At 42.1% G+C, this 12,553-nt stretch overlaps 1 protein-coding gene across 1 annotated transcript in view; it reads right to left on the bottom strand.

Moving 5' to 3' along the window:
* Window positions 1-12,553, bottom strand: part of ADGRV1 (adhesion G protein-coupled receptor V1) — a 618,101-nt gene that overhangs the window by 394,022 nt on the left and 211,526 nt on the right. The window contains exons 73-74 of the mRNA XM_027774960.1: window positions 10,893-11,028; window positions 6,059-7,164 (exon numbers count right to left, since the gene is read on the bottom strand). Of these exons, the coding sequence (XP_027630761.1) occupies window positions 6,059-7,164; window positions 10,893-11,028 (1,242 nt within the window). The remainder of the gene's footprint in view (window positions 1-6,058; window positions 7,165-10,892; window positions 11,029-12,553) is intronic.

The raw sequence follows: 12,553 nt of genomic DNA, 5'->3' as shown, positions 1-12,553 counted from the left end.
TGGCAGGTTAAACACCTGTGAAGCAGGATACTAAGGAGAAGAAACCTGAAGCCAAGAAGGCTGATGCCAGTGGCAAGGTTAAAAGGGTGACACCAAGGATAAAAAGTCCAAAAAGGGGAAGCCCCATTACAGCCGAAACCCCATCCTAGTCCGGGGCAGCGGCAGATACTCCCAGTCTGCCACGTCTTCCAGGAAGGCCATGTACAAGAGGAAATATTCAGCCATTAAATCCAGGATCGCAAAGAAAAAGGAGATCAACAAAACCAGCTGGTGGAGACAGGAATGGTGGTACCCAGGTGGTTAAACTGTGCAAAATGTCTAGGTATTACCCTACTGAAGATGTGCCTCAAAAGCAGATGAGCCATGGCAAATAACCCTCCACTCAGCATGTGAGAAAGTTGCAAGCTAGCACCATTCCTGGGACCATTCTGACATCCTCACTAGATGCCAAGGAGGCAAGAGAGTGGTTTTCCTGAAGCAGCTGAGCCGTGGCTTGCTACTTGTAGCTAGGCCACTGGTTCTCAATCGAGTCCCACTGCATAGAACACACTAAAAATTTGTCATCACCACCTCCACGAAAATTGGTATTAGCAAAGTAAAAATCCCAAAGCACGTTACCGATGCTTACTTCCAAAAAAAGCAACTGTGGAAGCCCTGGGGAGGTGAGATCTTTGACACAGAGAAAGAGAAATAAGAGATTTCAGAGCAGTGCAAGGTTGATCAGAAAGCTGTAGACTCACAAACTTTACCAAAAATCAAAGTTGTTCCTCAGCTCCAGGGCTACCTGCGATCGGTGTTTGCCCTTACAAATGTTTATCCTCACAAATTGGTGTTCTAAATGTTTTGCCAAGAACCTAATTAAATAACTGACCGTATATAAAAAAAAAAAATCCTCACCAGCAAAGGTAGCATCTCTGACTACATAATTGTCAGTGGACAGTTCCATATCTTTCTCAATGGGCCAGTTTTGCAAAGTAGTCATGGAAGCAATGACCTTCAACCAAACAGCTTTAGAAAACACTTGAACCAAGACTTGACCCTCTTGCTCCCAGTCTAGCCAGAAGCCAGGATAAGCCAATCAGCAGCCATTGGTATTTGAGTTCTAAGTGACCCCATTCAGGCAGTATGACCATGGAAGACCCTCTGCCCAGACTTCACTCTCCTGCTGCCCAGATCTAGCCAGGAGTCAGACTGTAGGTCACCTCCTCCTGTCTCCCACTAAATACTCAGATTTCACTCCAAAAACGAGGGAAAAACATATAATCCATCGGATGACCAGAAACCACCACAGAGGCACAAGAAATATGAGAAACCAAGAAAATATCTCTCCTCTAAAGAAAAGAATGTAACTCCTCTTCCTCCACAGAGAATACAAGGGAACTCATAGAAATGTCAGATAAATAATTTAAAATATTCATAGTGACAAAGCTAACAGAGATACAAAAGAAGAGAGAAAACAAACTCCAGAAGATGCAGGAGAAAAGAGACACCGAATTCCAGGAAGTGAGCATGCTACGATCTGAAAGAGGAGATACACATCATAAAAAAGACACCGAATTGTTAGAGATAACGGCTATAATACAGAAAATCAAAACTTCGGTTGAAAATACCAAAAGCAGATTAGATCATGCAGAAGACTGAATCTCAGATGTACAAGACAGAATCTCTGACCTAGAAAAATTCACCAAAAAGACTGAACTAGTGAAATAGAATTGTTTTTTTACTTTTGACTAAAACATTACCGATTTTCTTCAATACTTCGATTTCCATATCTAAGGATTTTTGTCTTCTCTTGAACTGTTGATAGGTTCATCTACCTACTATTTGAACTGAATCTTAACCTTTTTCCTAGCTTTAAGTTTTAAGCAAATTTCTCTTAATATTTTTTTTATTTTTATCGATTAAAACCGAAACTGTTTTTCTTGAAATTAAAAAATGCAATAAAAAATACCAGTTAATACCTATTTAATGACTACAGTAAGCTATATAGCCCCAGTGAGGTGCTACTTCATAGTATGTTCACTTTACTCCCTGAGGTTTACGCTTAAAGTCAGACATGCATTCTTAAACATGTATATATCAGCTGTGCTTGCTATTGAAAGTTTTTAACTTAATTAAGATCTTTAATGAATCAATAAAATGTGAAAAAAAAAAAGGCATGGAAAACAACTGTACATACCAGAGACAATGTAGGAGAAGGGGGGAATTGGCAGAAGGTGAGACGTAGGGAATCAAGGGGGAAAAGAAAAACCAAAATATATAAGAAACAAGAAATAGAAAATTATTTGTCGATAACACGTATGGTAATATCCTTGATTGAGCCAATACGCAATGTACTCTGGATGGAAAGGCTCATTTTGTATACTGTACTGATGTACAGTGAGTGACTCTAAATAAATAAAATTTCTTTAATGTGGAAAAAGAAAACACTTGAACCCATCACCCTGAAACCTGATGCCTGAGGTTCCAAGATAGAACTTCTATAATGAGGGACTTGGTTGGGTTAGGGGAACAGAACACCATTTAAACACTGTCCTGACGGGGGAAAGCTAGTAGCCTCTGGCCCTGTTTCACTATTTCGCCGGGCTACAGTGTAAGGAAATCCACATTGAGGAGAGTCATTTACTAGGTCCCATTTGTTAGGGACCTGCTCAGGACAGACTACATTCATCCTGAGGTCTCAGCCATCTTGCCCGTCTCATCCTCACCCACTCATCTCTACAATCACTTCCTAGTCTGCCATCAAAACCTGATGTCGGGAACCAGCAGTTAGCGTAATGGCTATGTCGCTGGACTCCCACGTAGTCGACCGCGGTTGGTGTCCCGGACCCGGTGGCTTAAAAAACTCACGCCGGGCGCGTGTGCGTGCAGGCCCAAGATCCCAAGAGGAGAATGGAGGAGAAGGGATGGCGGCATGACCATCCCCCCTGGGGGGCGATTTCTCGCTTTCTGTCTCTATGTCTCTCTCTGTCTGTCTGGCGAGCGCACACGCCCTACAGTGAAAATCTCTCCAAAAAAAAAAAAAAACCTGATGTCAACTTTTTCTCTTTGGCAACAACCATTTTTGTGTCACCTTTGTGGTGGGGTGGTATTTGGCTCTCTCAGTAAATCACAAGCTTTTCATAAACAGAAACTTCATTTTTTTCCCCAAAAACAATAGCAGATAGAATGCCACGATGATAAAAAATATAATAAGTACTGGTAAATAAATGTCAAATAATAAATTTTATGTCAAATTTCTAGTCAGATGATTCCAGACTTCAGAATTGGTGGGACCAGCAGTTAGCGTAATGGCTATGTCGCTGGGCTCCCACATAGTCCACCGCAGTTTGAATCCTGGATCTGGTGGCTTAAACTCACGCCGGGCGCGTATGTATGCACGTGTCCAAGATCCCGAGAGGTGAATGGAGGAGAAGGGATTGCAGCATAGCCATCCCTCCTGAGGGGTGATTTCTCGTTTTCTGTCTCTCTGTCTCTCTCGGTCTTTCTGGCGAACACACACACCAGAAACCTCTCCAAAACAAACAACAACAACAAAAAAAAAAAAAACAGGAATTGGCAAAGTTAATGACCTAGGTAAAAGAAAATATTATTAAGGAAAAAAATGCCAGGTAGGTCTGCAGGCAGACCAAAGCAATTAGGGTATTATGACTATGCAAATGTGCCCAGTGGTGTCCTCATTTATATCACATCATGTGACGTTAAGTAAAATGGTGATGGGCCAACTTGGCCATATGTGGGACCACTGTACCTTAAGTAGGGGGGGTGGACATTAGAGAATCTCACCATGCTCAACTGAGTTGCTATGAGCCCCGTGAGACCGACTCAGAGCTGATGGGTAAGTACTGGTATGCCACGCTGAGTGACAAAATAGGGAAGCCTCTTCCTTCCAGCTGGTGCACAGCTGCCCCCCGATCCCCAACAGAGCCCTCTGCCACCCTCCAAATCAGGACCATAAGATCTCCCTGAGAAGCTGCTTAGAACAGCTTAAAGCCTCCGGAAACCATTTTGATAGGTCTGGCCTGTGCCAAACTAATTGCTAAATATTTTGCCTATCTGTTCTATTCCTATTCAAATAACTGTAATCAAATATCTATGTCATAAATAGGGAGGAGAATGCCGACTGCTGAAATAATTATAACAGAAATAGATGGCATTAAGCTCATGTGAATCAAATCAGTAAATAACTTGTAGAATAATATCAAAATTTATAATATTCTTAGTAAGTTAGAGGAGTCAGAAGAAATCGTCTTAATTCGAATTGGTCTGCATTTGAAGGGTAACATGCACGGATGATACTGGATGCAAAAGGAAGCTAAACAATTGCAAAATTGTAAATGAACTGTAACTGAATGGCTAAAATAAAATGAGAAGTCAGGAAGCAGCAAATCCCAACAGTAGGTTAGGAGCCATTGTACAGCGTGGTGAAGATAGCTAACGGCGGAATTCTGTACACATTGGAATTATTAAGGGAATAAATTTCAAATGTTCTCATCAGAAAAATATGTTAAGTATCTGACGTAATGTGTTAACTAGCTTGATTTAATTATTCCACATTGTATTCATAAACCATAATATTCACTTCATAATCTATAAATATACACAATTATAAAATGTCATTTACAATCATTTTTTTTAAAGCGTCAACTGGTGGTGCGGTGGTGAAGGCACTGAATCTCATGTGGTCAACTGCACCATTCAGACCCAGTGGCTTGAAAAATACACCAGGTGTTGTGTGCATGTGTGCCCAAATCCCGAGAGCAGAAATGATTGCATGGCCATCCCTCATAGGAGGTGCTTCCTCACTTTCTCTCTTTCTTCATCTCTCTCCAGTGAGTACATGTACCCTATAGCAAATTTAAAAAAATAAATAGCAAAAAATAAATCAATAAATAACAAAAGAGAATCATGAGCTAGCCTTATCATTACTCTAATGAATGTAAGGTATTGATAAGCTTATCTATCTCACTTTTAAAATGTGTGCTTTCAGGGGCCAGTAGATGGCATAGCAGTTGCTTGAAACTCAAACCAGGCACATGTGTGTGCATGCCCAAGATTCCGGGATGAAAATGGAGGAGAAGGGACTGCAGCATGGCCATCCCCGTGGGGTGATTTCTCACTTTACCTCTCACTCTCACTCTCCCTCTCTCTCATTCTCCCCCTACCCCCCCCACGAGCACATGTGCCCTAAAGCAAAAACCTACAAAAAAATATAAAAATGGGGACCAGCAGAGGGCGTAATGGCTACATCACTGGACTCCCACGTAGCTGACTGTGGTTCGAGTCTCGGACCCAGAGGCTTAAACTCACACCAGGGTCACGTGCACACATGCCCTACATCCCAAGAGGAGAATTGGAGGAGAAGGGATTGCGGCATGGCCATCCCACCAGGGGGTGATTTCTTGTTTTCTGTCTCTCTGTCTTTCTGGCAAATGCACCCACCCTATAGAAAAAACCTCTCCTAAAGAAAGAAAGAAAGAAAGTGTAATTTCAGCAGTAAACTGCGGATTATCACCAAATGATTTATAAGAGGGATGAGAAACCTTTAAAAAACTAATGGAAAATTTAAGGTATTGTAATATATACCCCTTTAAGTACAATGGCTGTATCAACTATCTTGAGTGAAAGCAAAGCAAAAGGAAATAGTTTTCATCTATTTCACAGCAGATACAAAGAATGACTCTAGGATGGATTATTGAAAGTGGTTGGTGAATTTCTAATGAGATTTCAAAATAGGATAGGTAATCATGTGTTTAGATGAAGAAATAAAATATTTTTAAAGGAAGAACATGAATCTAAGTATTTCCCCTTTACTGTATAGAGTTACAGATTATATAACTGGTACTAAGTCACATGTGTAGTCCATTCAATTCTATCCTAGCACCTCAGAACATGTCATAATTTCATGGCATGAATCCATGCTACAAGATAACAATATTTTAATGAATTACTATGAAAGACTCAAATAATTCACCTTCTTAAATTAAAGATACATTCACCTTATTACTAATTCTGTACCACAAAAGGACACTTCTATCTCTATTACTTCAAAATATACCTGTAATAATGATCATGGCAAAAGATGCAAATTCAGTGTCATCCTTGCCCTTCACAATCTCAGCTCCCCCTTGAGGGTCCGTAAGAAACACGTAGAAGAATTCCTGCCCCTCCGGCTCATCGTCATCCAAAATTTGAATTGACACTTTACGTTCACTTTCTCCCTCAAGAAATGTAAGGATAAGAGTTTGTTCTTCAAAATCTTCTTCCTCAATTGCCCATGTTAGGTTAGAAATTTCATAGATATCATGAAAGGGCAAGGTATTGGGTTCCTCCTGAGCACATCTTTGACCATAAGTTTTAACCGTTACACTGACATTGCCAGTAAGTCCACCAGTCCTTCGAATAAGAATGTCTGCCATATTGAATGTACCATTCTTCATCTCCTCTTCAACATAAATAATGGATGGCCCAAGACTAAATGTTCCATGAATAGAAACACTGACGGTTACAGTGGCCACATCTGGCTTCTCAGCCATGGCAGTTGTATCATGAAGGGTGACAAGTGTCTCAGGGAAGGCAGATATGTCAGTTGCCTCAGTCACAATGGCAACCATTTCGGTTGGCCGCACAGTGGCAGTTATCGGGCTTGTGCCAGGGTGTGTGGTAGAGTCAGTTTCCACAGGAGTGAGAGCTGTGTCAACTGCTACAGCCATAGTTGTTGTGGGAAAAGAAACATCCGTATCTGCCAGGTCATCATTGTCTAATATTGTGATCACTGCAACACTGAAGTCTAGATTCAGGCGTGGTCTCCAATCAGCATCAAACTGTTGTAATCTTGTAATTTCTACTGAAGTAAGATTAACGTAAAACAATTCTTCCACCTCAGGAAGCTGATCATTAACGATGGTTATTTCAAAATCAACCTCAGCTTGGAATTTTTGAAAAAATAGTTCCCCATTCTGAATAGGCTCAAAGTCTTCCAGTGGTGTGGCGCTTCCTGCAGTTGTCTGATAGGAAACTTTGATAAGGTCACTGTGAAACCCAAATAATCTTTGTACATGTAATTTGATCATCTGTGAATCTTCTGACACTATGATATTTCTTGAACTAGGAGAAAATTGGAAGACTCCCATTGGTTCAATTTCAGCAACAGTGAAACCTGATCTGGAAATAAATAAAAAAAAAAAAAAAAAAAGAAGTTAAACCATGAGACAATGGGTGAGAAAGAGGAAAGCCACTGTAGAGATTTATCTGCCAATGTCTGAGATGCTGCTCAATGACATCCCTTCTCAACTCTACAAAATCTTACTTAACTATCAATAAAAATACCAGACCACAAGAACAAGAGCTGCCGGGCTCAGCAGATGGCATAATCATTATGTCAATGGACTCCCACATAGTTGACTGCAGTTCAAGTTCTGGACCTGGTGGCCTAAAACTCACACCAGGCACAACTGTGTGCATACCCAATACCCAAGAGGAGAATGGAGGAAAAAGGATTATGGTGCAGCAATCCCCACCTGAGGAACGTGATTTCTCACTCTGTCTCTATGCCTCTCTCTGTCAAGTATACAAGCCCTATAGAAAAAAATCTCTCTTTAAAAAAAAAAAAAAAGAAAAGAAAAGTAGCTGCCACAGTGGGGACAGGACCTAACAAGTCTTAACTTGATGAAAAGCACCCAGGTCTCTGGTTGCTTCTCCATCACTTCAGAACAGCTGTCTGAAGGATGTGAAACACCAAATTCTCTCCTACAATCATTATGAGGGGATCAAAACCACTGTGATGCTCCGGAAATCAGTCAATTTTCTTATCTACCAAATAGAAATAGTTACCAGCAGGAGGAACAAAATCCTGGCTTCCCTCAAGTGCCAATGATGGAACTATCCTCTCACACATAGGTTGCCTAACTTCATTTATAAACTGGAAGAAACATCATGGTTGAACAATGTGTCTTTAGCGTTCTCCTATGAATTACTAGTTACTTCAGATGTTACACATTGCCTGAGTGTGACTGTAGAGGTACTTTCTTTATGGTTCTTTTGTTTTTGAAATGTAAATCTGAAGCCTTCAGGAAGGGACTCTCCAGGTCTCAGCAGTCCCCATTGTCAAGTACCAATCACTGGTTCCCACATAAAATAGGGGGTAAGAACCCAGCAGTGGCCAGACAGCCTGGGCTCAAATCATAGCCCCAACACTTACTGAGTTCTTTACGTTATCGATTGATGACTTGCTATCTTCACCTGTAAAGTGAGACAAATATTATCTAGCTAACATGGTTATTATTGTTGGGAAGAATAAATAAAAACACATACACATACACAGTTGACCCTTGAAGAAGGTTTAAGGGTGCTGACTCCCCTCACAGTAAAAATCTGTGTACATCTTTGGACTCCCCCTAAACTTGACTCCTAATAGCCTACTGATAACCAGAAGCCTTACTGACAACACAGTTAATAAAAACACATTCGGTATTGGGACCAGCAGTTAGCGTAATGGCTATGTCGCTCGACTCCCATGTAGTAGTCAACCATAGTTCACATCCCGGACCTGGTGGCTTAAAACTCACACCGGGCACACGTGCATGCATGCCAAAGATCCTGAGAGGAGAATAGAGGAGAAGGGATTGCAGCGTGGCCATCCCCCCTGGGGGGTGATTTCTCACCTTCTATCTCTATGTCTCTCTCTGTCTGGTGAGCGCACACACCCTTAGCAAAACCCTCTCAAAAAAAATTTCTGTGTTATATGTATTATATACTATTTTCTTATAATAAAGTAGGTTAGATAGAGAAAAGAAATCATTAGTAAGAAAATCATAAGAAAGAGAAAATATATTTATAGCATTTATTGAAAAAAAAATACATGTAAGTGGACCCAAGCCATCCAAACCCAAACCCATGTTATTTAAGGTTTTATGTGTATGTGTGTGTGTGTGTGTGTGTGTGTGTGTGTAGATACATATGTATAGATAGATAGATAGATATCTTTTTTTGTTTCTCAGGTTTTTGCCATAGGGTGTATGCACTCACCAGAAAGAGATGGAGGGAGACACTGAGAGGGCAAGAGAACCACGCAAGGGGGGGATGGCCACGCACAATCCCTTCTTCTCCATTCTTCTCCTGGGAATTTAGGCACACGTGCACACATGCCTGGCATGATTTTCAAGCTGCTAGGTCCAGGACTCAAACTGTGATATGCCATGTGGGAGTCCAGTGCCTTACACACTATGCCACCTATAAATCTTTATTTTTTTAAAAAGGTTTTTGCCTTAGGCAGCATGAGCTCACTGGAGAGAGACAGAGAGAGTGAGATGGAAAGTGAAAAATCACTCCCACGGGCAATGGCCACCCCATAATCTCTTCTTCTCCATTCTCCTCCTAGGATTTGGGCATGCACACACATGTGCCCAGTGTGATTTTTCAATCCACTGGGTCCAGGACTCAAACCAAGGTCAGCCATGTGGGAGCCCAGCAACATAACCACTGTGCCATCTGCTGGTCCCCCTATATATCTTCTTTTTTTTTTTGCTCTCCTATATAGCTTCTTGTTTTTTTTTTTGAGAGGTTTTCGCTATAGGGTGCGTGCACTCACCAGACAGACAGAGACATAGAGACAGAAAGCGAGAAATCACCCCCCAGGGGGGATGGTCACGCCGCAATCCCTTCTCCTCCATTCTCCTCTCGGGATCTTGGGCATACACGCACACGCGCCCGGCGTGAGTTTTAGGTCACTGGATCCGGGACGCGAACCGCGGTCGACTACGTGAGAGTCCAGTGACATAGTCATTACGCTAACTGCTTGTCCCCCCCCCCATATATCTTAAAACAATGCCTAGCCTTGGGTGAGCACTATAAAACTGTCACACTCCTATGGCTATGTTGAATCTGTGACCCCAAACGTGTTCTCTGGACAAGATTTTTTTTTTCTTTTCTGTAAGGCATGTGTGCTCACCAGAGAGAGAGAGAAAGTAAAAACTCATCCATCAGGGAGGCATGGTCATGTTACAATTCCTTCTCCTCCATTCTCCTCTAGGTATTTTGGGCAAGCACACATATGCACTGTAGTGATTTTCAAACCACCGGCCTGGGACTCAAACCGTGAAATCAGCCATGTGGGATGCCCTAACCACCAGGGCCACCTGCTGGTACTATAGACAAACATGTTTTTCGATGGCATATGTATAATCTAAAGCCATATTTGACTCTGTCAATGGATATCTCCCACACATAAAAACGTATCATACAAACTTGAACACACACTGATTTTGCCCACACATTTTCCTTATTTTACAAAGTAAACAGAACAGAAAGATGAAGGAACTTCCCCAAAGTCAAAGAGCAAATAAGTGGCAGAGCCAGAAACAATTCATTAGGTCTGGCTTTCAGCTCCGCCCTCTTTGTTCTGGTCAAGCCCAGCCAGGTATGACAAAAGGAAATTGCTTTTGGCTTGAACATAATTATCTGCAAATACACTGAGTTCCACATTCACGGTCACTATGGATAAAGGGCAAAGTTAAATAAAGTTAAACTCAAGCCGCTGATTTAACCAGTACCATGATTACCCGCTGCAGTGCCTTGTTCTGACTCTTAATCACTTAGGGGAATCAGGTATTTTCAGCTGCTTTTCAGAAGCCACTTCCCTTTAAAAACAGGTGAACTTGCCATCCTGGTTCTTACTGAAGCTATTTTCCTAGGCCACTATTCCAAGTGGGAGGTTGGGAAGAACGCTCTGAGCCAAGCGGCGGGTGGCGACTGCGGAAGGCCATCCGTAGGTCTACGACAGAACTGTTCTCGTGTCTGCTTCCAGGAGAGCGATCCCCCTGCTTTTTCCTTTGGACTGTTACAGCCCACATTCATCCTCAGTGTTTCCTGGCTGAGAATTAACATGGTCTTACCGGAGTTGCGCTCCCCCCGGGGCACTGCTCTGCACCCCTGATAGGTGGACCACAAAGGCCTCTGGCCGGCCAGGGCTGGGGAAGGTCCGCAGTGACACTCCTTCCTTCTGTTCACCGTGGGAAAATGAGACGCTTCCTGCAGGAAACATGGAAAGGGAAGTAGGCCATCATTTCTTAGTTCTTAAATTGAAATGCAACTAAAAACTGGAGTGACATACTTTCTTTTCCAAATTCAATTACATTAAAAAGTAGAAGAGAGCTGGCTCTGGGGCACTGAGAAAGCATCAATCGAGAGCAGTCAGGTCCCACATGGCAGCCACAGTCGCTGGCCTGGGCAGCCTGAAACACGCCAGGCACACGCCTGGGTGTTCAGACCAGCGGGCAGGAGGGTCAGACGGGGACTGGAGTGTGACCAAACCCTGTGGAGGACACTCCTCCCTCTCGATTCTCTCAGTGTGTGTGTGTGTGTGTGTGTGTGTGTGCGCGCACACGCACACACGTGCACTGTAAATATGCTCTTCGATGAATAAAGAAGAAAACACTGTAAAGAGGAGCAGAAAGGTACATAAACGCGAAGGAAGCTCCCTAGACCACACAAATCTTGCTTTCAATCCTTGTCATGTCTTTCTTTTTCTTTTCTGGTCTATCACAAAGCTAGGAGTGAAGAAAGAATGGTATTGGGCAGCCTTAGAGGGGATGTGTGTTTGGTGTTAGGCTTTAGTATAAATTCTGCCCTAGTATATTGCTAAAGATGCATATTGAAGTAGTTCAGGGTCATAATGTATATATTTTACCTTAAATTACCTCAGAAAACTTTGTCACAAATATGGTGAAATACAACCACCATTAAATCTAGTCAGTGAGTTTATATGGATGGTCATTGTACTTTTCACTTTTCATTATGTTTGTGAAGTTATTATGGCTTTTTTTAAGTGTATGTGTACACGCACTCACACACACGCGCGCGCACAGAGTCTTACTGTGTTGTGATTCTCCCACCTCAACCTCGCCAGTAGCTGAGACCACAGGTCCATGCCACCATACCCAGGCCTTTAGGATGGAACAGGAATCGAACCCAGGCTTCCCCTGTGGCCTCAGCCTCTTGATCTGTAGTATCCAGGCAATGACACTATGGCTGGGCTTAAAAATATACTAAAAAAAATACTAAACAAACCTATTTAAAGATATAGAGCTATCATTTGGGAACTCGGATTATTTTATTTTAATCAAGCTAGAATTTCAGTAGGACTTTCAATGATTGATTTTATATATAAGCACAAAGCCACACACATACTATAAAGAATACTATCTCAATACACAAATCTTTTCATCCCTAGCAAATGGTTACTAATACAAAAAGAAAAGACCAAGCTAAATTATATGGGTGTGCTAATCACCCAAAATGACAAAAAAGGAAAGGGAGTAAAAGGTAAGGAAGGGTGAGTATCAGTAGAAAAAAAGTGGGGGGCGGAGGCGTCTAGAAAGCAGACAAGAATGCTAAATAAGTAACTCTAACCTGGGGAATGTGTCAGGAGAAAGAGAAAGAGCATCTGGGTTCGATGCCCAGATCTGGGCTGAAGAAACAAGAGTACCAAGGCAGCTATGGGCTCTGATGTCCCCAGTCAAGCACCTACGTTCACTCTCTATTTACTGGATTCCTG

The sequence above is a fragment of the Tupaia chinensis genome, unplaced genomic scaffold (genome assembly GCF_000334495.1).
Source record: "Tupaia chinensis unplaced genomic scaffold, TupChi_1.0 Scaffold000498_1, whole genome shotgun sequence".
NCBI classification, from domain to species: domain Eukaryota; kingdom Metazoa; phylum Chordata; class Mammalia; order Scandentia; family Tupaiidae; genus Tupaia; species Tupaia belangeri.
The sequence above is the reverse complement of the archived record's forward strand: the minus strand, read 5'-3'. Positions and strand labels throughout refer to the sequence as shown.